We start from the raw sequence: 24,572 nt of genomic DNA, 5'->3' as shown, positions 1-24,572 counted from the left end.
ATTATTGTTTATAAATTTAACGTAGGTTTAAAAATTTTTATACTTTAACTTTCTTATATAATATTTTTTAACTTTTGTGTTTTGTATCTCATTTAATTCAATTTTGCAATTTGTTACGCAGCGCCTCTGCCGGGTGACTGGTGTAAATGTTCAAGTCAAGTTTTTACGGTTTTTATTTTTCAACGTTTTAGTTGTAACGTTCGGATTCTTTAAGTCACAGCCATTTTGGTTGTAAAAGATTTTAACGTGTTTGGTTACTTTGAAGTGAACTTGGTTCATTGTTAACAATAAAGTTTGTTTTTTGAAGCTTTTTGACGCGAATGAATGCCGGTGTTGCTTGAGCTGATTAAATCGCTTTCCATTTGTAAGTAGATTAGTTTATTTTTAGACTGATTAGAATTGTTGTTTCATTGCTTTGTTTTCATTTGTTCAGTAACCCTGATGAAGGAATAAAAAAGATTCCGAAAGCTTGGTATAGAAAAAAAGAGGCTGTTTTATTAAATCCTTGAAAAATTGGTCGCGTTTCCTGAGATTATTTTTCTTCCTTCTTACTATTCTTTCGACTTTTAATGAATGACCAGAAGCTAGAGCCGTTTTCCTGTATACTTTGCTCAAAATTTGTTATGTATATGGTATATACTCATATATATGTTCCTTAAATTTATTATGATAAAAGTGAAGATTATGTCTTTTATATAGCAGCAAATACCTACGTCTAGCCTTAGTTTTGGTTATTATATCAGAGTAAACCACATATTTGTACTTCTTCTCCCTGGCCATCTTCTTGGCTCTCCCAAAGAGGATTTTTTTCGCTAGGGTAAGACGAAATCCCATCAATGGACAAACCAGGGCCAGAATCCTTCGGAGTCGATCGTCTCCGCAACTTGGCAGCAGCAAGAAGCTGATCGCGAACGATGCGACTACAAACACAAACCACAATTGCTTTCGGGTCCGAATTGGAAGCTCTGCCGGGACCTTGAGGAACCCGATGGATCGCATCGACGTCGGAAGGTGAGATGAAGACATCCAAGGATTCACCAATTGAAGAGAGAACCTTCACCAGATCCTCGTTGTTCTTCTGAGGAATTCCTTGTATTTCGAGGTTGCTGCGCCTGGAATATTGTTCCAATTCTGAGACACGACTAGTTAAATTAACGATCTCTCTTTTTCTGTGACGTTTTCAGCAGTGATTTTTTCAACAAGCTTGAATTGATTATGAAGCTTGCCTATAACACCCTCGAACTCCGATACTTTATTGCTGCAAAACTGTACAGATTCCGCATATCTAATGTTCAGTGACTTCAGATCAGAGCGAATTTTTCCGACCGCATCCAGAACAGATTCCAGAGTAGCGGCAGGTAAAGAAGATACAGGAGGAGCAGCAGGACAGAAAAGAGATGATCTGCGTCTGGACTCAGGTCATCGACAGGCCTTACATTTCCACGACGCGCCAAGTGCGCTAAGCGTGGCAGGACCCCTTGGGGATTTCTGTTATGAAACCACGAGCTGCAAAAGTCGCACTGCACGCCGCCCGAATTTCGCCCGACTTTTTGGCCACACCACGATCGGGAAAAGAATACTGTCAAAACCACGTGAACAATATCAAACAAACACTGAGTTAAAATATGAAGAAAATTAAGTCCATTTCATTAAGCAAGTCTGCCAGAAAGGTTCGGTTATGTATTCCTTTAACAATCTCATGTGTTATGAGGTGGATATGATGTATATTTGTTGTTAGCGTATGCTTATCGTTGGAATATGTAATATTGGTTATTAAATGTGCCACCTTGTTTGATATGAACATTCTTGTACCAGATGCTGCCCGTTTATTTCTCCCTGGAAAGATCAGTGTGTAGTTGGATTATTAAGTTGTTCCTTTCTTTGTTCCGGTGATGACACATAAATCTATTCTGTGTAACTGTAGTTCCAATAATATTTCTTGTCCTTTGTTGTTAAGCGATCTTGCATTTAAGCACTCAAGTTTCATTTGATCCTGTTTTTTTTTTCACGCCTCATAATCCTTGCTTTTGTCTTGTTTCTCACGTAGTTCGTCATCGTGTATCCGTTCAGTTCTGAGGTTTGTCGTTGCGTCCTATGAGCCTTTGTCTTTGTTTTCCAAAAGGTAGATGGCTGGCCAATCTCAAATCCCTCCGGTTTAATGCGGGCTTAAGACCAGCAAAGGGTATACTGCGATGTATTCAATCCTCTTTTAGAGGGGTGGATGTTCTGTGGTCGGTGGTGTTAGGCTACTCAATTGTTATACGTATGGGGTGACAAAATCATGAAGAAGGCTTCGAATTATATAGCTCGTATTATTTTATATTATGTTCTGGTTTACATTTGGAAGGATGATGTTATTAGAGAAAAAATAAGTCAATAAAATAAAGTCGTAAATTATGTTAGATTAAGTTAATAATAGTTGGATCAATCATTAAAATAATATTTTATAACAATTTATTAATAAATCTTTTTAATAATGTATAGAAATAGAGTTGTAAAATTTACTATCTTCCCAACTTAAAATACATATAGAGTAAGTAATAAGCAATAGATTGAAAGCACTTGATAGATAACATCCTCTAAGTAAGTAATTTATTTATGTGTGTGTCTCCGCATATCGACATCACGATAAGATTACGACGGATTGCTACAAGTTCCAGAAAGCAATGTGGTATGTGTATGTGTGAACGATATTAGTGCCAAATAAAACATTCGATAAAAATGTTGAAGCAAAAATGAAAGGATATCCGCTTAAAAAATAGTCGTCGTGTTCCCTGAGTGATTTTCAATCTAGTCAAATTAAAAAGTTAAAATACAAGTGAATATTCGTTGAATATTCGTCAATAAATATGTTCATGTGTTTAAATCCGAAACATCCGGATGATGTGGAAGCAGAATCCCATTCGAAAAAGATTGATGAGCAACTCAAAAAGGATTTTAAAGCGTATTCGACGAAAATTAAATTGCTTTTACTTGGAACCGGGGAATCGGGTAAAACGACGATTATCAAACAGATGAAGATTTTGCATATTAACGGTTTTTCCGAGGAGTAAATTATTATTTAAATTTCGGATTAATCAATATTAAAACAATGATTTTGTAGCGAGAAAAAGGAAAAAATTCCAGATATTTGGCAAAATATACACGAATCGATTTATTCTATTGTGAATAATTTGATTCGGATTGAACCGCCATTGGAAATTAAAAGTGAGGATGTGAAAAAATCTGAAGAGTTTATTTTGAATATTGGGCCGAATACACCTGAAACATTTACAGATGTAAGTATATAAATTTTACGTCTATTAATTATTTATATGAATTTTAAACATACCTAAAATTTTATTTTGATACTTGCTTCATTGAATTGATATGAATACCAAAAACTAAGTTGTATATTTAGGAAAAATGTGGTAATTAATATATTTATTGATGTTCTCAAAAAATAAAAGAAATACTAATTTTAAAGTGGGCGTTGCCAATCGAAAACTACCATTCAGTGACGATGGTAGTGATGGAGTGAGGATTTATCTGATCTTATAAATGCATTGGAAAAGATGGAACGAGATTTAGTTGATACTCTGAGGATAAGAGTTCGCACCAGAATGTTATAAAAACCAGATAACTTCGTCTATTTGTTTTTATGTAAAATATTGTACTGTTTCACATAAACGTATACACACATAAAATCTATGGTAGGTAATGCGTAGTGTTTCACGGATAGAGAAGTGCGTGTGTTGTTGTGGTCCATCCGAGATTTCTTCCGATCTTCCTGTTGGTTCCCTTTGGAAAGGGGCAGACGTTTCGCCAAGATCTCACCTGGCATCTTCAGTGCGTTGTTGTAGTCTCTAATAACATTATCTTTCCAAATACCAGAACATACACTGTTGGAAATAATTCACGAGTACACCCTGTATAATCTGAACGCGTGTGTCTAGCGGAATAAAATTTGGTATGGAAGTAGTACTAAAGTAGTGTAACTTACTCTCACATGGAGAGCGGCACAACTCTGCTGGGAGATATAACATCAATAGCGAGAGTATCCCCCGTGAGCTTCGCGTACCATCGCTACACGACGTGGCATGGAGTCTATAAGTCGCTGTATTGTAGCGAGAGGGATGGCCAACTATGCCACCTCAACTCGCCTCCATAGCATTCGTATAAGATGCTCTTCCACAAAGGTCTGTACAATACGCCCGATGTGCGTTCGGACGTTGTCGTGCATGTATAGGAGACCTGGACGCCGTCGAACGTAGGGAAGCACAACGGACCGTAGCACCTCATCTACGTATCGTTGACCCGTCATGGTCTGCTATACACGCAGCAGACATGTACGTCCACCATGTGTAATAGCACCCCATACCATAATGCTCGGTTGTCGGTGGATAGGGCATTCTTGCACGCACTGCTCGAGTAGACGATCACCACGTCTCCGACGAACTAAAATTCGCGCATCACCGGTGCTCAATTCGAATCTTGATTAGTCGGAAAACAAAATGTCCCTCTACTCGGCAACCCACTAATGCCTAGCGTTGACCCACTCGTGACGTATGCTGCGGTGCTCGGGTGTTACTGGAATCCGCTGTATCGCACGACGCGCGCGCAGTCCACTATCTACCAAACGCCGCCATACAGTTCGCGTAGTGAGTGAGCCTTCCCCTGCCGGTGGCCGAACAGCTCCAAGTTGCCTTGAGGAGGACGCCCACGACGCTAAAGCGCTGAGCACAAGAGTGCGATCCTCGTGTGCTGGGGTCGCGCAGGGCCGCGGCTGTAGGTACCTATGTCCTACCTCAGACCATTCTCGCCATGCCCGTTGCACTGCCGATAACGACCGCTCGAGACGACGCGCAATTTCACGGAACGATACACCCTCAATGTACATACCCACAAACATTCCTCGCCCAAACTCGCTTAAGTAACGCGATCGCTCATCCATTGCGCACAGAGTACGATAACAATGTGGTCCCTCACACCACACTAAAAACGACCGGTATTTTCCATCCACTTCGGTGTCCATAGCGACGGAATGTTCCACTTGGAAGGGCGGCTCAGTCAACAATGCCGCGACGGAACAACTCGAAACTCGCTGAATAAACTCGTCTACAGTAAAGCTTTGTGCTCCGTAAATATTATGGATTTATCTTCACGCGTTCAGATTATATAGGGTGTGCTCGTGAATTATTTCCAACAGTGTAATATAAAATAATACGAGATATACAGGGTCCGGCAGTGAAAAGGAAAGATTTGAGGTAGGGTTTACAGCGGGCCGCGAAGTGATGGGGAAGAAAGTAGCCGATTTGCCAAGACCTGCATGTTTTGCCATTTAGTTTACAATGGAGCGTTGGACGGGCAGGCATCGTGGTTACGCAGTTAAAGCCTATTTTCAAAATGGTGAGATTTCGTCAAATGGAATCATCGGTCCATATTTTTTGAGAATAATGCTGAAAATGCCGATACCGTTAATTCTGTACGACACGTTGCAATGATTCAGAATTTTCTCACACCACAACTTGAAGGCTTTCCAGTGAATGAACACACACTTTTTCAACAAGACGGGGCAACAAGTCACACTGCAAGAATTTCAATGAATGCTGTAAATGCTTTGAAACGGGGATATCAGTTGGCCCCCTCAGTCTCCCGACCTAACCGCCTGCAACTTCTTTTTTGCAGAGTTATGCAAAACTTTCAGGCACGACTCCAAGAATGCATAAATTGTAACGGAAGACATTTGGCGGATGTAGTATACAAAAAATATTTTTTTTTACATTGTAAACCAAATGGCTACTCTCTTATTTTCCATTAATGCATTAAAAAATATTTAAAAAAATATTCTTTAACAATAAAATTATTTACGAAATCTTTCCGTTTCACTGCCGGACCCTGTATAATTCGAAACATTCTTCACGATTTTGTCGGCAGACAGGAGACTATGACAATGCACTGAAGATGCTAGGTGAGATATTGGCGAAACGTCTGCCTCTTTCCAACAGGAAGAACAGATGCAATTTCGGATCGACCACAACAATATATAAAATCTATCTTTACCTTTTTGGGGTAAAGGGTATTTTTGTAGAGATTTATATTCTAAACGTATATATTAGTACAAGTTTTTGGGTTCTTCTTCTTCCTCTCTCTCTCTCTCTCTCACTGGATCGTTGGATTTGTGGTTATTAAATAAGTTCTGCCCCTCAAGTATTTCCTGACAAGTTGACTGTCTGGTCTGCATCTCTTTGGTCTGCAAGGTGATCTGATTCTGGGACGGTTATTTATAAGCTCATTTTTTTGGCAATGTGTTATCTGGCATTCTACGAACGTGGTTGTATCAAAATCTTTTGCGTTGCCTTCCCATCTCACAATGTCCTGCATTCCGCATATCGCAGGTCTTAATTCTATCCCATTTGGTCATTCCTAAGATTATTCTCAAAGTCTTCATTTGTGCTATTCTTAACACGCTCTTAGTTTACTTGTGTCTTCGCCTATTTCAATGCAGTAAATCATTATTGGACTGATGCAAGTCTTGTACAGGGTGAGGCAGAATAGAAGGGCGTCTTTGAAATGAAAATAACTCAGCTGTTGTTTAAACGAAAAAAAGTTTAGTTATAAAAAAGTTAAGTTTAGATGTTACCATTTAACAATGAAAAAGTGAAATTATTTAAAGTTCTGAAAATAAATTAAATTGATTAATTAATTAATTAGCTAAGGTTTCACGACTAACGTAATTTTTGTTGACGAACCAGTAATAATAATGACCGATGAGGCTCGTTTTCATTTGAAGTGTTCTGTTAACAAGCAGAACTTCCGATATTGGGCAGCAGAAAACCGTCGTGAAAGGCATCACATCATTTGGTGTTTTATAAGTCGTCTTGGATTGATTGGACCTTATTTCATCGAAGAAGTACAAAAAGCAACTGTAACGTCCGAGCGATGAATTGCGTCCACGGAGAATTAACACAAGAAATGTTTGTGCCATAGCACATACAGCCAGAGCCGCTGCGCAAGTTGTGGGTCGTATTTTCCCTGGACAAGTAATCTCTCGTTTCGGTGATGTGCCGTTGCCCTCTTGTTCCTCTGAACTCACGGCTCCTGATTATTTTTTATGGGGACTCCTAAAGCCGAAAGTCTACATCGATAAACCTAGAAATTTGAAAGAGTTGAAAGAAGCTATCACAGCACAAGTTAAGATGATGAGGAACTTTGAGGATCGACTACAGCAGTGAAAACGGACGTTATCTGCCTGACATCTTCAAAACATAATTTGCGTAATTCCTTTGCGGGATCGTGAGTTTTTGAAATATTCAAACACAAGTAGGTAAATACCATGACTTGTTCGATGAGGCGGTAGTTTTGAAGTACAGACAGCAATGTTCAGGACTTCGCTCGCTTCATAGAATCTGTGTCGTTGTAATTGCAAGTTATCCTCTGCGTAGGCGATTGTCATGGCGTCGACAGCATCCCATATTATCACTGCCTCGATTATCTTGTCCATTAATAATTAGTTCTTCTCTGGTCCTTACATTAGTTATGTTGTATGTATTTAATATGTATATTATGTTTGTGATGTCGGCTGTTGCACCTCTTTGTAAATGTGTTGAACACAATGGATTTTTCTTTAAGTTGTTTCATAACGGAATTAGCATCCGTTATTGAGCGATCTTTTGCTTTTTATAACACTTGTAAGATTTGATATTTTTGACTGGCACAGCACTTTGACTAAAACAGTTTTTCTGTTACTCCATAATGAAGCAATTCATTAAGTTCATGGTGTTAGTTCCAGGAGATTTCTTGTTTTTCAGTTTTTCTTTGATTTCTTCTATCCGAATAATAGTTCTTGTGATTAATATATTGTTCTTGTCTCTACATCGTTAAATAGCTTCTTTCGATTTCGAAGCATTTTCCAAACCTTTCTTTGAGCTGCATGCAGTTCATAGTTAATATTGCTAATTAATTTACGGCAATATGATTAATAATAAGATTTTATGATCCATTCTTATGCTGATGGATGTGAATGCTATTACGGCTAGTATTTGCGATGGATATTTCTCATTAGTTGCTTTTTGAAGCAGAAGTCTATTAATTGTTGTCCGTTTTCATTGAGTACCATTCGTACAACAGTTTTTTTGGTGAGCAATAAAAAACAACTGTTTCAATAAAAAGGGTTTATTTCTTTCCATCTATAGGTAATAATTGGTGTTTTAATAACTTGTATTTCCCTGTGTAATATCATTGAAACTTGTTATAACTTTATAAGCACCAATTTTTAGGACAGGAATCTTCAAAAGGACCTCTTTTGTAATGTATGTCCAAACTACATTGTCCCTTAAATGTATGATTTTTTAATTTTAACTAAAATCAACACAATATGTATGTGTGAATCCCTTACAACTAGGATATTTACATCACATTTTTTTGTCTTCCACTGAAAGTCAATGAAAATACTAATCCTTTCTAACGTCTTTAGGAGGTTCATGCTAGGTTGGACCTCTTTTCTTTTTTGTTTTATTTGTGTCTCCAGACTTCCGGTCTTCCTCTTTTCTGAGTATTCTGCAAGTGTTATACTGCATGTTACCCTTTCTTATAGTCTTTACTTTTCTGTAGAGTATCCATATGTTTATATCACAAATCTAGAAGGTGTTTAAACATTTTAATGTACCATTTTCGACTTTTCATTAATATTTTGTATGGCTGTCCATACGATCCACTCCACTCACCTGGTTGTTTACAATTGAGCATTGGACACAGGATGTTGTCCGACAAGTTGACGGTATAGTTATACACTCATTGTCCTTCCACACCACGAAAGATGCATTATCCCCTTTAACATTTGCTACAAATTCAGTACTTTCATCTCTTTATGCTTTTTTTATCCCAAAATCCGTAGGCAATTTGCAATTAAGGGGTAGTAAGGGGTAATGGATAATAATTACCGTGATATAAGCGACAAATTTGTTTTTTGGTATTATACGAGCCAATTTCAGAACTACGTTTTATGCAACTCCCAAATCTGGTGCTTGTATAGGCCGAAGTTCAGATTTTTTCTGGCTTGAGTATATACCTGCAAGGATAAATAGCTTGAAACCCTATTTATTGATTTTTTTTGGGAAAGTACTGTTTCATGTAATGTCTCATCTAATTGAACGTATTTATTCGTTGATTCTCAAATGTTGTTCTAAAACTACAGATAAAAATTTGTTACTCAGTGAAGTAATTTTAAGGAGTCTGTTTTGGTTTGTGGTTTTGAGGAACACGATTGTTATTATTGTTGATGTAAGGATATTGACTTTATTTACAGACATGATGTTTTATATCGGCTGCAATCCCAGTTCATCACTCCAATATTATCGTGCATTTGGTATTTGCACTAATGACATGTTCAGAAATTCTCCAATGTACTATCTAATATCTGTAGCAGTTAATGAACACGGCCTCTCTGGTTTCTTTTGTGAGCAGAAGGTAAATTCAGTTACGATATTTTCTGAGTTTAGGTTTTGTCAAGACGAAGACGCAGAGAAGATAAGTTGTAGTATAAGCGATTAAATGCCCATTAAAGTGGAAATCATAATAGTTATAATAAAATAAACTAATTAAGGACAAGTGGGCTTTTCGTTTTGTTTTTTTATTCAAATAAAACCTTACACTACTAATTGTTTTTAAGAACCGTAAACAACGTTTGATCGCTTCAAACAGAACCAGACGAGTCTGTTGTCGAAAGGTTACCTTCACCTCTACCTCCTCAGGCTGTTCCATCGCCTGCTTACATGTCACATCGCTAAGCTTCGGATTTGTTTAGATCAGCGAGGCTTTAGGGACACAGATGGTGTTTATCTCAATTCTTTAACATTAAAAGTTGATAGTCACTTTTAGGCGAAGCGTAACTTCCGCAGGCTATACACCATTTTTTCCTTGCACTTGAGGATAGCGTTTGAGACCGTTTCGTTTGACCTAAGTGTACTGGTGGCACGTGCAAGATCGTTTTTGACGGGTACTTATCGAGGTGGTAATTTTCAATATTAAAGGAGTTAAGCATAAAGATTCCTTGAGTAGTTGCTCTATTCTATTTTAATAGTATTGTTATTTTCGTTAGAACAGAATATTTTCTTGGGTTTTGATCTGCATGATTTCAATGATTATTAATCATTGAAATCGTAGTGTTGTACTCGCATACAATTATATTTATGATTTAGTTCTCGAGTAACTAAACTCTTAATTGTTGCAAAACTGAAGATATATTGTATGAATTGCAATGTATACAAAAAATATATAGAAATTTTAATTTTTCTCATTTCTCTAACATTTTACTATTTGTTTAAATTGTGAGATATAATATATGTTACCATAATTTCCTAGATTATGTAATTATCCTAAATTCCTTGATAACATTTTTTGGCAATTGCCATTAGAATTATCGTAAAATTCGATTAGATTTTTAATTTGGATTTTTACGAAATATAAATTTTTAATGATTATAAGATAAGATTTTAATTAATAATCTTTTATCTCATATTTATCCAATTATAATACCTTTTTTTTGTTTAATTAGATACTCAAAAGATTTCACCTTTCATTAATTCTAAACATAAAAATTCGTTTAAAATTAGTTACACTTTTCTCTTAACAAGTTTTCAATAATTAAAATTTAAATTTTGTTAATATTTTTAGGAATATTGTGATCATGTAAAGAAATTATGGTTAAATGAAACTATTCAAGCAGCATATTCTCGTTCGAATGAGTATCAATTAATTGATAGCGCCAAACAGTAAGTACATGTAATTCTTAAATATTTTTATTGATACATTTAAAACGTGCACATTGAAATAGTTTTTTAGATAAATTGGATACAATTAGAAAAAAGGATTATATTCCTGATATCCAAGATATATTATACTGTCGAAAAGAAACTGTTTCCATCACTCATATAGATTTTACTATGCAAGTACCACGACAATGGGGAGGGGGTCAAGCGAATTTTTCCATGTTTGATGTTGGTGGGCAAAGAGGACATAGAAGAAAATGGATATCGGTAATAACAATTTATACAATTTCTTTTAAATAATAAAAGATTTATTTGTAGGTTTTCGAAGGAATTCGAGCAATTTTATTTTTAATAGCCAGCAGTGATTTTGATCAAACTTTAAGGGAAGATGAGAATAAGAATCGCTTAGAGGAAGCTTTTACTACTTTTGAACAAATATATTGGTCGAGGTAATAAATGTTTTTCTAAATTGAAATAAATAAAAATATTTTGATTAAAAAATTATGAAGATTTTGACAAGATAATGTTAAAAAAGTCAATCACTTCTCTGTTTTAAGAGTGTAATGAAAGCAGGAAACAATTGTCTACTTAGATTATATCAAAAAAATAGATTATGAAACGATTTGTATCTTAAATTCGGGATTAAAGATTCTATTTTAAGATAATGCTTAATAATTTCATATCTAATAGGTCAAAAAAGGAGGAAATTTTACGAAACATTTCCTCTTTATTTTTAAGTACTTATAATGAAATGATTTATAAGTCATATTAAAGCTTAAAGATCATTGGATAAGGTGTAGCATTAATGGTTGATAACAACAATAAACTCTCGAACAGATAACAGAAATATTTAAAAAAAATAAACATTTTTGTCTGATATTAGAGTTTACTTCTATGTAGATGAAGAAAACTAAAAAGAATTAAACGAAAAACATTTATTTATAGTACAATATGAACAAATAAGACTGTCTACCAAAAACTACTCTTCCAAGTTTGATGCCAATACTTACTTCCCTCTTGAGATCTAACGTTAACCGTTTTGGAATTTTTTAATGGGGCTACAAATATCAAATTAACGGAATTTATCATAACCATGAGGAACACAAATAGTATTAATAGTAACTGGAGACTTCAGACTTAAAGTGGTCTGAAGTATCAACCTACAAAAAAATTATGTTTTATTAGGATGTAATCTATAATCGGTTGGGAGTGGAGGTAAATTAGCGATAACCTGGAGATATTGAGACAGTCAAAGAAATAGAAAGCTATAACGTTCAGAAGGAAACATACCTCGATTTTCAAAAGATTACAAAAAAGGATACATTTATATTTACCTTCAATTGTCCTTACCTTCAAGTAAGGACTTTGAAAAAATAAGAAACAGTGGTGTTGACAGTTCGGTATCAAATTCCTTTAAAAAGGAAGATGGAATGCCATCTGGACCAGGCCCAGAGGACTGGTCAAGATAGGTCAAAACATTAAAAACCATGTTAGCAGAAAACCAAGGTGAATCTCTGCAAACGCACAGAAATATCACGACCTGAATTCACAATTGACCCATCAGTAAAAAATATAGTGGCTAGCTAGTGGAACCGATGTACATTACAGTAAAGAATCTTAAGCAGCAATTTAGATAATAGATGTGATAGGCAACAATTTACTCTAAATATCGTAAAGTTTACTCTATAAATGCTTCTCTATTCTAAATGGTTGAAGTTTACAAAATAGAACATCCATTTTGTCCTGAAATACAAAATTCCTGACAATCTTTTCCCCTTTTTAGTTTTTAATTGACACAGTAAAACTTTTCTCGTCTCCTTTTAATGTTTTTTGGTTGTTGTTATCCTTTTCATTGCCTGTCTTGTATAACGTTAAACATCGTATAATAACAAATTCTCATCTACCATTTTATAGTTCTCGACGCGACGTTTAGATCCCTCAAAATTTGCGATAGCCAAAAAAAATCTGCAAAGCTTTCCCACTTCATATGGTTCCAAAGAAAGACTCTAATGATTGGCGTCCTTGCTGAGATTACCGTCCATTAAATATGGTTGCCGTTCTTGTCTGGTATCCTATTTTTTGACTAATTAAGCTGAAGCTCATTGTAAGTGGGAATTTATTTTATTCTCTTAAATGGTGATTTCAAAGAATAATCAAAAACATTTTGGATCAAACCGATCGATTATTTTCGAAGTTACTTCACATTAACAATAATCTCTTCTGTAAGATTCACGTAAGCAAATGTCTGTAAAGTATTGGATCACCAGACTACAATTATATAAGTGAGCATTGTGATAAACCCACAGAGATATAATGGTTAATAGACACTGATCAAAAACATTACCGTATTATCCGCTCTACTTTTACGATGTAAACATTGAGAAATGGTTGAGATGGTGCTGTGGGCTTTCAGAGATGATGTTGAGTGCTATTCAGGTGAAGTTCAAGATGATTTACATTATCCTTGACACCCACAATCAAAACAACATCAAGCCTGAAAATTCTGGCCTAATACTATTGATTAACACTTTTTCTGATTTTTCTCCTCTATATGTTCCGCTTCTAAAGGAATAACAATTAATTATCCATATCCTTGATAATGAACGGATCATAACCTTGATCTACGCAAGATCTTATTAGAACAACCCTGATTCATTGGAAAATATAACCTAGAACCATTGATATTCGAAATCACAAAGCATGTGTACGAAAACAGAATAAAAGCTAAATTAAAGAACACCAAACCTGAGAGGGAACCGAACGTGGAAGCCATAGGAAAGAGGAAAATTAACATCCATGCAAGAACTAACCGAAGACGTCTCCCCACACTACGTGACATCCAACAAGGCGGTAGACTCTGGTCATTTTTGATTATCTTATTAATGGGTAAAATAATAGAGGTGATAACTATAAACGTAGGGTATAAAATGGATCAAAAGAAAATCTGCATAATATGCTGCAATAATCGCTAATTCAGAGGTTAGCCTACAAAGACAATTAAAACAGGTTCTATAAAACGAGCGAAGCCCTGAACATGGCTCTACTTCAAAAATTAAATGCAGGGTGGTAGCAAGGGAGCCAACAATATGTAAATTGGTAGCCTATAACGCGGATATACAAGCCCCGCATCAGCTATACATATAGTCATATACAGTCACCAGAGCTACGACATTGAAATATGAGAGGACACAAACAAAACTAAGATCATGTTAAGAGTAGCAGAAATGAAGGCCCTGAGGACAATCTTAGGAAAGACCAAATGGGACAGAATTAATCAATACGGAGTTCAAGTTATTGTGAGATGGGGAGACGCTGCAAGAATTTTGGCACAATCACGTTCATAGAACTCCAGATAACATTCTGCCGAAAATTCTTCTTATAAATAACTTGCCCGAAACCAGACCACGAAAGAAATGGAGAATTAACTAGCAGTCAACTTCTTAGGAAATATTTTAAAAGCAGACCTTAGCAGTAACAATAAACCCAATGAACTAGAGAGAGAGGAAAAAGAAGAAACTAAAATAAACTAAATTTGGCAAAAAAAAATAGAGAATAACAAAAATAATATTAAATATTAATCATTAATTTAATTGTCAATAATATTACATTAACACAAACAAGACATATCAAACAAATAGAACGTAAGCTATTAGTACAACTGTTCATAAAATTACTTACAAAGAGTTTCAAATCTTATTATTTGCAACGGGCTTCTCTTGACCGAAGATTTCACTATTCAACTCTATTTTTCTTTTTTGGTTTTCAACTGTCTTCTTAACTGGACTGGGGTAGACTATGAATTGACTCCTTGGAAACTACTCATTCCGCCAAACTCCTTTTCTGAATTCATCTCCGCTCTTGGAAACTCTCTACCGGGCTCTGACTCTTGACCGAATTCCCACTCAAAACTCACTGCTAACTCTCAGCTTCTTCCGCCGAACTTCTCTACTGAACTCTACTCTTGGAACTCGAACTATTCATCTCTATCACGAACTACGAACTGACTCTCTCTCTCTCTGGAACTGCTCTGTCGGACTCTGTTATGGACTGTCTGGAACTTCTGCCGGACTCTTTTACGGACTTTCTGCTTGAAACTGAATACCGGACTCTCTGTCTGTAACCCCTGCCGGGTTTTGTATCTGGAATTGACTGCCGGGCACTGTTACGGACTTTGTGTCTGTAACTAGTGCCAAACTCTGTTACGGACTCTCTGTCTAGAACTGACTGCCGGACTCTATTACGGACTCTCTGTCTGGAACTGACTGATGGATTCTGTTACGGACTCGCCGCCTGAAATTAACTCTCTGTTTGGAACTCCAGCCGGGCTTTGTTAAAGACTCTCTGTCTAGAACTCCTGCCAAACTCTGTTACGGACTCTCTGGCTGAACCTGATTGCCGGACTCTATGTATGAAACTGACTGCCGTACTCTGTTACGGACTCTCTGTCTGGAACTGACTGTCGGACTCTATGTCTGGAACTGACTGCCGTACTCTGTTACGGACTCTCTGTCCGGAACTCCTGCCGGACTTTGTTACGGACTTTCTATCTGGAACTGACTGCCGGGTTCTGTTACAAATTTTCTGTCTGTAACTCCTGCCGGGCTCTTACGGACTCTCTGTTTGAACATGACTGCCGTATTCTGTTACGGATCCTCTGTCTGAAACTAACTGCCGGACTCTGTCTGCAACTAACTGCCATACTCTGTTACGGACTATCTGTCGGGAACTCTTGCCGGGCTTTGTTACGGACTTTCTATCTGGAGTTGACTGCTGGGCTCTATTACGGACTTTCTGTCTGTAATTCCTGCCGGACTCTGTTACGGACTCTCTGTCTGGAACTCCTGTCAGACTTTGTTACAGACTTTTTGTATGTAATTCCTGCCGGGCTATGTTATGGACTCTCTGTCTGAAACTGACTGCCGGACTCTCTGTCTGCAACTTCTGCCGGACTCTATTGCGGACACTATGTCTGGAACTGATTGCCGTTCTCTGTTACAGACACTGTCTGGAACTGACTGCCGTACTCTGTTACAGACTTTCAATGTGAAACTGACTGCCAGACTCTCTGTCTAGACCTCCTGCTGGGCTCTCTGTCTGAAACTGACGGCTGGACTCCCTGTCTGGAACTGACTGCCATACTCTGTTATGGACTGTCTGTCTGGAACTCCTGCCGGACTTTCTATCTAGAGCTGACTGCCGGGTTTTGTTACGGGCTTTCTGTCTGTAACTCCTGCCGGACTTTCTGGCTGGAACTGACCACCGTGCTGTAATACGGACTCACTGTCTGGAACTCCTATCGGATTCTCTGTCTAGAACTCCTGGCGGACTCTCTGTCTGGAACTGACGGCCATACTCTATTGCGGACTCCCTGTCTGAAACTAACTCTTTGCCAAAATCCGTTAAGAGCTCAACTCCTATCCGAACTCCAAAAAAATCTGATCGTTTCTTCTGTCTGAGATTTTAAACTTTTCGCTTCGAACACTATTAACTTAAACAATTGTTTCCATTGGTTGAAACAAACTCGGACCACTGAAAACGTTCCGCGCTAAACTAAAGTAGGGGAGAAATGATACAGAGAACCCTTCTCACAATAATGAAACAAAAATCGAAAACAAAAAAAAATCAGACAAAATTATTCGTTTAAAATTGCTTCTCTAAAACAAACATATTTTTAGAGAGTGACTCGTGGTAAGTCTAAATTCTTTCTCTCCTCCTTAAACATGTCAATGATGATTTTCGATAATATATTTAAATAAAATGTGCAAAAACGAAATCAATAGTTATTAAGCAAAAATATAAAAGGATATAAAATATAAAAATTATAATTCTTTACAATACTTATTAAATGAAGAAATTTATTAACAATTTTAACATGCAATCAATATTTTAGATACGTTTGCGATGCTGGAATAATCGTGTTCTTCAACAAACAGGATATTTTAAAGAAAAAAATTGAAGATGGAAAGAAATTAGAAAATTATTTTCCCGAGTTTCGAAACTATCAAATTTCGTCTAAATATGGAAAACCAAATAATGAATATGAAAGAGCGAAATATTTTATTCACGAACAAATCGTGGTAAGTAAATATACATATAAACAAAAAACGATTAAATTCGCTAAAATAAAAACTTTTTAGAATATCACCAAGAAGACTAGAAACACAGATGAAGTCAAATACGTTCTCCCTGGAGTTAGTGGACATGTGAAAACAGAAAGCCGCCCATTTTATACACACTTCACAATCGCAACTGATACAAATAACATCAAACTGGTGTTTGAAGACGTTCGGGATTTAATTTTGAATATAAACACAAAAAACATTATTCTATAAATTTATTTTTGTATTTTTTAACTTATATTTATTTAATATTAACTTATAAGCGCTGTATTCAATGTTCATTTTGAACCTCATTAAAATATAAACAAATACAAACTCATAGAAAAAAAAAATTATTTAACCTTACTTTAAAAGCGACCACTTCAATTGTTCTTTAGCAGATTGTAGCACCTGCAACAAAGCAATGTGCTGTAATACTCAATACAATTATCACATTAGTTTTCTTTCTTTGTTTATAGTTTTGTTTTTTCCTTAAAAATTTATTTACAAAGGTTTGTATTCTAGATTGTTTACGTCTAGAGTTTTGTATTCACCAAAACAGGGAATGAATTGCGTTTGTTACCTGAGCCACCGTTTGCTCTCCTAATGGAATGTCATCTGTACGCAAAGCAACTCTTGATACAACTGAGCTCGCATCTGCGTCGATTATTATTCTAGAAATAACCATATTAATATAAATATAACTATTTAATTTGGTTTAACTTACCCTCCATCGCAAATTTCATCCATAGCAAGCATAACAATATCTAATGATTCCAACACAGCACGTTTCTCAACATTTTTTCGTAAAATTTGACTCACAGAATCATATAAACAATTTAAAACACTCATAAGTATTAACTAAAATAAATGTATATTGTACCATTATAACAAAGAGAATATTTTCTTTTACCTCATTTTCATGGGAACTACCCATAACATAAAAGAATAAATCGACATTGCTTCGATACACACATGTTAACCCATCCAACATTATTATTTCAGCATTAGCCCTATGGGTTTTGTTAAAGAGGTTCTTCTCGAACGCCCGTTGCTCTTTTGCTGTTGGAAAAACGTTTTTATCGTAGTATTTCGCTAAAATCCGGTTCCCATCATTATCGAGGATTGCAATACCTTTTACAGTATACAAAGTCGGTTCCTAAACATATAATTTTTAAAAAAATTATTTCATAACGATACAACGTAACTTACTAATAAATGCCCATCCATTTTTTATTTATAAGGGTGAGTTTTTATTTATTAATAATTAAAACCTTTTTAAATACGTGGCCGAGATTAATTAACCTCAAAATTGAAACGTCAAAACAACTCTTGAGCAGTGTTGACAACCATAAAATAAATTAAATAATTCTTTTTTATTTGCTACATTAATTTATTTATTAATTTATATAAAATTATTATTAACGATATTAACCCTTAGTATGAATTTATAGTACAAAATTAATATTTAAGAATAAATAACAATAAAAACATCACATATTAATCTGACGTTTAACATAACCTCAATTTTAACATAACCTCAAATCATTTAAAATTTAAATGGAATCTCAAAATGATTCCCAATTATCAAATGAAGAAAAACATTTCCTGGATTTAGCGTTTAATTATGCCCAAGAAGCTTTGGACAACCAAGAAGTTCCAGTTGGTTGTATTTTCGTGTACAACAACCAAATCATAGCTTCCGGTCGTAATACAGTAAATGAAACCAGAAATGCTACAAGACACGCTGAAATAAATTGCATCGACGATACATTCAAATACTCTAAAGATAACCAATTAAATTTTCATGAAGTAATCAGGAAAATTTGTGTGTACGTTACAGTTGAACCATGTATTATGTGTGCTGCAGCATTATTTGAACATAAAGTTTGTAAAGTTGTGTTTGGATGTAAAAACGATCGGTTTGGAGGTTCTACCGTGTTTGATGTTGGGGCTGTTATGAAACCTGTCACTATTGTTAAAGGGGGTTATCGAGGTGAGGATGCTATGGGGTTATTAAAGGAGTTTTATAAAGGTACTAACCCAAATGCTCCTGTGTCGAAAGTAAAATTAAAAGATTTGAAATAATAAAAACAATTTTAATAAATTTAGTCTTCTTTTTCTTTTGGGGATATACCTAAATAATTAACTTTAATAGTTTTTAAACATTAGAATTAGAAGTTTTTGATTGAATTCACAAAAATTTTTCTTAAATTAGACTTAATCAGTGATTTTCATTAGTTATGTGAGTATTTCACATAGTGTCATGTTTGTATTTCATACTTTGTTGAGTTGAAATTAGAGTTCCTGGCTGAATCAAGTTTTGTATGACCACAGAACAAGATTCAGTTTGGTCACAAAATTTTTGGTTATTTTGTGGAGTCACTCAGACCTCTGCCAAAATAGTTCATAAACTTGAAATTTCAGGGAAGAGAACTCACGATTTAACCTTAACTTTATGTTTGTTATATTCTGGACTAGAATAAATGAATTTGAAACACTCGCCATTTGATTCTTTTCTTACATAATATTCATCATTTTGCATCCAAAACTTGAGATAAAGTTTGGACAATGTTTGTACTTGAAATAGTAAGATTTATTTCAAATTCATACATTCAAATTTCATTCCTGAACATAATATCCTCGATTCAGTAAATTAGGAATTCTTACAACTGTAATTTTCAATTCTTAACACTTTGCTGACCGGAAACTTTACACAGAAACTATCATGTCGCCGGCTATTTTTTTTTGTAATGATTATAAAGTAAATCGTTTTAAATAAACTCCAATAAATTTTATTTATACTGAATAAAATGAAGTTAAACTTTGGACATAGTTTTTATATAAATTTTATTTTTTTTTTGGTATGATAAACGGTATGGCTATCACCTGCGTGTAATGGTACACAACGCCTAGTTTTCCTGAAAGTCTGGAAGGTAGATCTTTATAGGGAGCCTTTTTAGAAGTACTAGAAGAACTGCCAGGTGGTGTGCTGCATTCATTTGAATCTACAAAAATCCATTTGCTAGCTACTTCTAGCAGAAATTTTTTGTATCTTAGTTTCCGTGATGTGAATGTGTAAATTACCAAAATATTTACCGTAATTTGCTGTAAATTACCAAACAAATTTTTCATAAATTACCGCTAGGAGCTAGGATGTGTCTGCGCATGCGCTCTCGATGTTTTGATAATGCTGTAAAGCCCCTACAAGAAACTTAAAAGAGTTGGTTATAACAGAAACTATAACAAGTATTCTAGACGAAAATATTAAACGTAATATTTTAAACGATATATTCTAGGGACAGCTTGAATATAAGATTTTAAATCCCATTTCAATAATTTAAAAAAATGTACAAACTTCCCTACCTTGCAGTTCTCATGTTGTTGACTATTTTCAACATTTGAATGATCAGCTACAAAGTGAATGCCCAGTTTAGAAGTAAAAACAATTCTATCACTTTTAAAAGCACGAAAAGATATGGCTGTAACACCTTTACACTTAGCTGCAAATTTACTAGATCCAAAAATTATGGGTAGTATTCTGTTATATTATGGAAGTCTCTTTGTTGTACTACATCATTAAGCAAAGTAGCAACAGAAATCTTAAATTGCTCACCAACAATGTGCACAACAGAAAGAAGCTTTTCTGAATTATATAGAATGTGTTTGAATTACATAGATTCATATTTTGTTTCATTTTTAGAGTTTTTGTTACATAGTTTATTTTAAATGTTCCTTTACAGTTTGTATAAAGGTTTTATTAAATCAAAATCAAGTTAGATTCTATTGTCCTTGAATCAAAATAATAAAAAGGTTACCGTAGGAATTTATCAAAAAAATTATTAAATTACGCGATAATAAATTTTGAGAAAAAATAACCATAATTTACAACAGTAATTTACACAAATTATAAATTACCGTAATTTTACATCACTGCTTAGTTTATTTTGTGACTTTTTAGAGTAAATTTTGAATTCATTAAACAAAATACAATTGATTAAAAAGAATGCTATTTTATTCGCCAAATACTGATCTGCACGGTCAACTACTTTGATGTGTTTATTGTACTGTAATATGCACAAAGGTTTCACTTCATCATTGGTATAATTTTTATTCCGCTTTTCAGTTGATATCATAAACGCATCATGAATAGTTCATATCAGGGTCTTTTCTGTACAAAACCCATTTGCCCTCTTTGACGATTCTTGGACTTTTCTAGTAGTACCTATCGCAAACCACGGTTCTCTCGTATGGTACCACATACAAGTATTTTCTTTTCTAATAATATACCAGCTGTAGAAACGTTGTAGTAATTGTCTTGATATACATGATGCCCATAACCAAAATACGGCTACAAGACTGATAATGTAGTTTCTTCTAGTTTTTGTTCTCCACCCGCATAAATCAGAAAGTTGCAAATGTACCCAGACTCACTTTCACAAACCATTCTCAGTAAAATACCGTATGTTTTGATGCTGAGACGTCCTATCCATGGTATCATTGCTTCGTCAAGTGATAATTGCTGTTTCGGTACATACATACAAACATAGACTGAATTTTTGGAATTAGGTAATGCAGTAAAGGTGTAATTTTACAAAGTCTGTTTCTACTAGATGCGTTTTGTAGATTATCATTGAGATGAAAAAATGTAAGGATTTGCTTGAACCTCATCCTGCTCATAGTTTTAGGGAATATTGGTGCTTCAACCAAAGGGTCTGTTGACCAGTAATCTCTCCAACAAGCCTTTTCAGTTTGTCCCACATCAATATCAATAACCCAAGAAACTTCTTCATATCGCTTGCTGTAACTTCCGTCCATGGTAAAGTTTTAGCAGAATTCTTATGCAAATTTTTCATTTGGAAGTGTATAAATAATATTATAAGAAAAAAATTCTATGTCTCTTAGTTAAGTGGTATAATAGATATATTTTTGAAAATGTTAAAAATCGTTCCCGTTGACCTCCCCGTTCGCCCGATATCACTCCATTAGATTTTTTATTTGGGGTTGTATAAAAGATATCGTGTATGCTACACCGATTACAGAGACTTCGTGATGAAATGCATCACTTTCTTCGGAAGAAATTCGGAGTGCCACTTATGCCAGGTTTTTAAAAAGAATTCATAAATGTTTGGAAGTTGAGGGCAACCAGTTCGAACATTTACTATAGTTATATCAATTTTTCATTCTTGTTTTTTATTTTTCATTTATATTGTTTAATATAGTACCTTAATTTCTCTTCTGCTGTTATAAGTTTTATTCTATTATGAAAGTTACAAAATGTGTGGAGATCGGGCTTTAAGGAGAATTTTTGATTGCGGGCCTCACCCATGGGCTGTATCTTCGTTTTGATGTTAATCACAAAGTCTCCTAACATTCTAGCACACAATAGCTTTTGTTTGATATCACAAATGAATAATTTAAATTTACTAATAATCATTTTAGATATAGGCATGTAATAAGCGTACAATAAAAAAAATTCAAACTGAAATAATTCAAAAAGACTTATTTCTTAATTCTAGATATATGATGACATCAAATTATATTAAAATTTAGCTGGGATCTCGAAAATTCAATAAAAATTGGTACATTTCATTTAAAGTAACGAAGTTGGGGTCCATATCCGGTATAACCGGAAGTTGGAGAAAACTGAAAAGATTTTAACTGAAACGAGCATCTTGGATAAACCCTACATGCAAATTTACACAAAAATACTGCCAGTAGTTTGCCACATACATGTAGACTCATGTCGTGACAGACCTGTATACTATAGTATGCCACCGTCAACAGATGTATATATACATCTGTTGACGGTGGTTTGTCTGTTCTATTTATTTTGTAAAACATTTGAAAGCTCAATAAATACAGGTTGATTCAAAAAACCGCTGACAGACCTCTAGGGCAGGTAATACATCAAAAATTAAGATGAAAAGTCTTAATATACATGGAGTCGCAAATGCCTCCTTAGCGAGATATAGCGGGTCAAAGTTTCTTTAAAATTAAACATTATCTGCACTAAGAAGCCCTTTTTTAAAAATAGTTTCAACTTTACTGCTAATTTTGTCAAACGGACAGTATTTTCGTGTAAAGTGATCAACTATCTATCAATTGGTCTCTTACAAAACTTTGATTAAAGCAACAGTTTTTAATTGAATTAACAAATTTTCTACAAACGTGTTTTTCTTAAAAACTATTGCTTTGATCAAAGTTTTTTAAGAGACCAATTGATAGATAATTGATCACTTTACACGCGTAGAGAGCAATGGCGTAGACAATATTTTTAAAAAAGTGCTTTTTATAGCAGATAATGTTTAATTTTAAAGAAACTTTGATCCGGTATATCTCGCCAACGAGGCATTTGCGGCCCCATGTATATTAAGGGGGTATGCCACCTTGAAGACCCGAAAATAATAGGTATTTTTTAAATTTTTTTGCAATCAGGCGAAAGAAGTTTTCTAAAAACGGGTTGCAGGGTGTGAATAAGCCACTTTTCTAGTTTTAAATACATATTTTATTTATTAACAGTTATTAAAGTTGCACCCGCTAGATGTCGGTAATGTTAGGCTTGCAAATCGTGCAGGGTCATGCTGTGCGCAGGATTTCTCCCAACGCGTAAGTCGAATAATTAAAACTTGAATACGATTACTTTAGTAAACTCAAAAACTAGGGAACTACGTAGGATTTTTAAAAAATATTCATTTTTGACGAAATGGTGACGATTTTACAAGAAATGTCGTATTTATCGATAAAAAACGTTGTACATAAAAATGGTTGTAAAACAGAGAAACTGAGACATATCGAAAAACAGCTACGTACTTACCTAGAATAAGATAATACAAACTTTTGAAAAAAAAATCTTGAAAATCCGTTGAAAAATGTGGAAGTTATCGTGTGCACAGATTTGAAAAATGTAGTTTCCAGAAAAACGCGTTTAAAGTTTTCGAATGTAAAAAATTGTATATTTTTTCTAGATACATCTAATCAGCGATTCCTGTACCATACAGCTGTCCTTCCTGAAGATTATTTTCATCTTCTGCAGCTTTCTGTCTGACAGTAGGCTTCTACGAGCTTCTTTAGCCTTAGCAGTCATGGAGCGCTCAGCGCGAGCAATGCTATTTAAATCCGTTTCATGACAAAAGTCGAAGCACGATCTTCCGGTTGTTAATTTCAGTGCTTGCATTATTTCCATAATGCTTGTAAGACCGTCATTAAAATTGTCAACCACTTTCTTGCCACTATGAATAGTTTTTGGTGCGATAGACCATACCGCGGCGTTGTAACTTTCATTGCTGTTTTGCGTATATCCCCATAAACATCTTGTCAAAAGATCTTCCCTTGATAGTTTTTCGTACACAGGTTTCACTGCGTTGAAAACATCATTGCCGATTGCTGGCTTGTGAGTGTACTCATCGATGTCTGACAAAGCGTACGCTTTTTGCCAGGAACACCACGAGTCAGCACCAAGTGGACAATTGTCATGCTTTGGAGTTTCATTTGTTGAAATTTTATGATACAAAGTAGCCCAGATCTCTTTTTTCATGTCCTTCACGGAATCGCAATTTCTGCGAATAGCCCAGCCATAATATAAGGAAAGTTCATCAATTAATTTTCCTGTTAATTTTCCTTTGCCTCCTAATCCGCGGGTGTTTTTTTTTAGATTTCGTAACCGTGTGCCCATTCGTTTCTGAACGTGATCGACGCATTCTTTTTTGGTTACTATTACACTGTC

General features: G+C 35.1%; 3 protein-coding genes across 3 annotated transcripts; 2 read left to right on the top strand and 1 right to left on the bottom strand.

The window, feature by feature from the left end:
- Positions 1-2,669: 2,669 nt before the first annotated feature.
- Positions 2,670-17,170, top strand: LOC111415780 (G protein alpha subunit f). Its single transcript, XM_023047672.2, has 7 exons — positions 2,670-3,049; positions 3,104-3,278; positions 10,654-10,751; positions 10,814-11,015; positions 11,067-11,197; positions 16,639-16,825; positions 16,886-17,170. Exons 1-7 carry the CDS (start codon positions 2,850-2,852, stop codon positions 17,078-17,080), a joined length of 1,188 nt encoding a protein of 395 aa, XP_022903440.1. The 5' UTR covers positions 2,670-2,849; the 3' UTR covers positions 17,081-17,170.
- Positions 17,068-18,171, bottom strand: zetaCO (COPI coat complex subunit zeta). The gene is made up of 5 exons (XM_023047775.2): positions 18,059-18,171; positions 17,760-18,005; positions 17,574-17,707; positions 17,430-17,520; positions 17,068-17,257 (listed from the first exon to the last, which is right to left on the bottom strand). Exons 1-5 carry the CDS (start codon positions 18,074-18,076, stop codon positions 17,210-17,212), a joined length of 537 nt encoding a protein of 178 aa, XP_022903543.1. The 5' UTR covers positions 18,077-18,171; the 3' UTR covers positions 17,068-17,209.
- A 209-nt stretch (positions 18,172-18,380) lies between these two features.
- Positions 18,381-18,953, top strand: LOC111415694 (tRNA-specific adenosine deaminase 2). The gene has a single exon (XM_023047549.2). The coding sequence runs from the start codon at positions 18,407-18,409 to the stop codon at positions 18,932-18,934; it is 528 nt and encodes a 175-aa protein (XP_022903317.2). The 5' UTR covers positions 18,381-18,406; the 3' UTR covers positions 18,935-18,953.
- Positions 18,954-24,572: the final 5,619 nt, after the last annotated feature.

Source organism: Onthophagus taurus, chromosome 7, assembly GCF_036711975.1.
Source record: "Onthophagus taurus isolate NC chromosome 7, IU_Otau_3.0, whole genome shotgun sequence".
Lineage (NCBI taxonomy): Eukaryota > Metazoa > Arthropoda > Insecta > Coleoptera > Scarabaeidae > Onthophagus > Onthophagus taurus.
This window is presented reverse-complemented; position numbering and strand designations above follow the sequence as displayed.

What these genes read in the sequence shown, in the direction of transcription:
- LOC111415694 (XM_023047549.2), top strand. Translation starts at nt 18,407, where the DNA reads ATGGAATCTCAAAATGATTCCCAATTATCAAATGAAGAAAAACATTTC.
- LOC111415780 (XM_023047672.2), top strand. Translation starts at nt 2,850, where the DNA reads ATGTTCATGTGTTTAAATCCGAAACATCCGGATGATGTGGAAGCAGAA. An exon ending in ATTAACGGTTTTTCCGAGGA is followed by an intron (nt 3,050 to 3,103) that starts GTAAATTATTAT and finishes ATGATTTTGTAG; the next exon opens with CGAGAAAAAGGAAAAAATTC. An exon ending in TTATTCACGAACAAATCGTG is followed by an intron (nt 16,826 to 16,885) that starts GTAAGTAAATAT and finishes AAAACTTTTTAG; the next exon opens with AATATCACCAAGAAGACTAG.
- zetaCO (XM_023047775.2), bottom strand. An exon ending in GTAGTTCCCATGAAAATGAG is followed by an intron (nt 17,708 to 17,759) that starts GTAAAAGAAAAT and finishes CATTTATTTTAG; the next exon opens with TTAATACTTATGAGTGTTTT. An exon ending in GAGAGCAAACGGTGGCTCAG is followed by an intron (nt 17,258 to 17,429) that starts GTAACAAACGCA and finishes GCTTTGTTGCAG; the next exon opens with GTGCTACAATCTGCTAAAGA.